Source organism: Notamacropus eugenii, chromosome 5 (assembly GCF_028372415.1).
Source record: "Notamacropus eugenii isolate mMacEug1 chromosome 5, mMacEug1.pri_v2, whole genome shotgun sequence".
NCBI lineage: Eukaryota > Metazoa > Chordata > Mammalia > Diprotodontia > Macropodidae > Notamacropus > Notamacropus eugenii.
Genome location: NC_092876.1, coordinates 89630786 through 89632654, shown reverse-complemented (window position 1 = coordinate 89632654; position 1869 = coordinate 89630786). Strand labels below are relative to the sequence as shown.

The 1869-nt window shown below is 43.2% G+C and overlaps 1 protein-coding gene across 1 annotated transcript; it reads right to left on the bottom strand.

Annotated features, from left to right (window-relative positions):
- Positions 1–269: 269 nt before the first annotated feature.
- On the bottom strand, positions 270–1283 carry LOC140508649 (olfactory receptor 56A1-like). The gene has a single exon (XM_072616539.1). The coding sequence runs from the start codon at positions 1249–1251 to the stop codon at positions 310–312; it is 942 nt and encodes a 313-aa protein (XP_072472640.1). The 5' UTR covers positions 1252–1283; the 3' UTR covers positions 270–309.
- Between the last annotated feature and the right edge of the window lie 586 nt (positions 1284–1869).

Genomic DNA, 1869 nt, shown 5'->3' with positions numbered 1-1869 from the left:
GGTAGCCTTAACACACAACAAATCTTGGGCAACAGATCTTGGTCAGTTAGTTTAAAATGACATTCATGGTAGACTTTTGCCCAACTTCCAAATCCCTTCAGTTGGGAAGCCTATTAGAAATAAAGAAAACTGGGATGTTCAATGGGAGAGAGAAAGACAGAGAGAGACCTTCACAGTCATTTGGAGCATCCTGGAGAAAAAGGAATGGAATCTAGTCACAGAATAAAAATAAATCCTTTAAGCCACATCATGATACCTTCTATTTGAAAAGTTGGTCCATCAAAAAAAAAGTAGAACTCTCCCCATTCCTCACAACCTCCTCAACAGCTTCTGGATCCCTTGCTTGATTTCCTTTGTCCGGACTCCATAGACAATGGGGTTCATGGCTGGGGGGATGAGGTGATGCAGGATGTTGAGCAGGATGGGGACATCATGAGGAATTCTTTTTCTGGCTACATTGGTGATGACCAGTACTAGTAGGATGGTATTGAAGAAGAGAATAAGGATGAAATGGGAGCCACATGTGCTCAGAGCCTTGGCTGCAGCCCCCTCTGCCTTCATCCTTAGTACAGCCCGAAGGATAAAAGAGTAAGAGAGAATGATGAGGATGAGGTCAGAACCTAATAGGGTCCAGCCAGTCACAAACTGATAGATCCTATTGAAAGTGATGTCATCACAGGAGAGTATAGAGACAGACAAGTTACTACAGATGCAATTCTTGATAATGTTGTCCCCACAGTAATGTAGCTGGGAAGAAAGGATTGGAACAGGTGCAGTAAGGAGAGCATTCCTAACCACAATGAAGATGATTGCCTTGACCACAAATTGATTCGTGATGATAGATGGATAATGTAGTGGTTTGCAGATGGCCACATATCGATCATAAGCCATCACAGTGAACGTACAGGACTCCATGGGTAGGAAACTGTTCATGATGTACATCTGGAGGAAGCAGCCAGGGAAGCTGATGGGTCTGAGATCAAACCAGAAGATGGCCAGGACCTTGGGGATGACCGTGATGCAGAGAACAATATCCAACAGAGAAAGTACACTAAGTAAGTAGTACATGGGTTCATGCAAAGATCTTTCTAGCCTTATAGTGAGGAGGAGTGTGGCATTGGCCCCCATGGCCAATAGGAACAGCAGGCCCAGGGGTACAGAGAGCCAATGCTGCCAGCTCTGGTAGCCAGGGAAACAGATGAGGAGGAATTCAGAAGGTAAAGTAGAGGAGCTGTTGCCAATGAGTGCCATGAAGCAGACTCTGAGTTGGACAGGTTTTCTCTATGAATGCCTTCCACAGGCAGGGACAGTAGTCAGTTCTCTAGTTAATATGTTCATCTTGATTCTAGGAGGATATGGCATTGCATTAAGCAGGGGAAAAACTTTATAGAGTAGCTTCACTAAATGCACGAGAAATTATTTAAGCAGTCCCCACTTTCTATTGGTAGAATACTATTGAGGGAATCTCATCCCCTAACCCACAAGATATCTCCTATCACAAAAGCCTAAACTCTGAGTTCATAGTAGAGAAAAGAGCCCTTAGACAAGAAATGCCTTATGTTCTATTAGAGAACATTCTGTGGATAACAAGCAAGTGAAAGAGAGGTTCACTGACGAAAGTCTCCACTTGGTGGCTATCACTCAGGCCTCTGGGGTCAGATTCAGTTGGGAAAAGAACAATGGAGGTCTTCTTGGACTAAATCATAAGAAGAACTGTAGCTCTGCAGAGATTATAATAAGGTTCACCTCATCTCACAGCCCCCACAATGAACAGTGATGGAATAACACTTAAAGAAGATATTACCCTCCGTGGAAATACCACAAGTACCAAAATAAATATACTATAAAGTAGAATATGAAAGTTGATCA

What these genes read in the sequence shown, in the direction of transcription:
- LOC140508649 (XM_072616539.1), bottom strand. Translation starts at nt 1,251, where the DNA reads ATGGCACTCATTGGCAACAGCTCCTCTACTTTACCTTCTGAATTCCTC.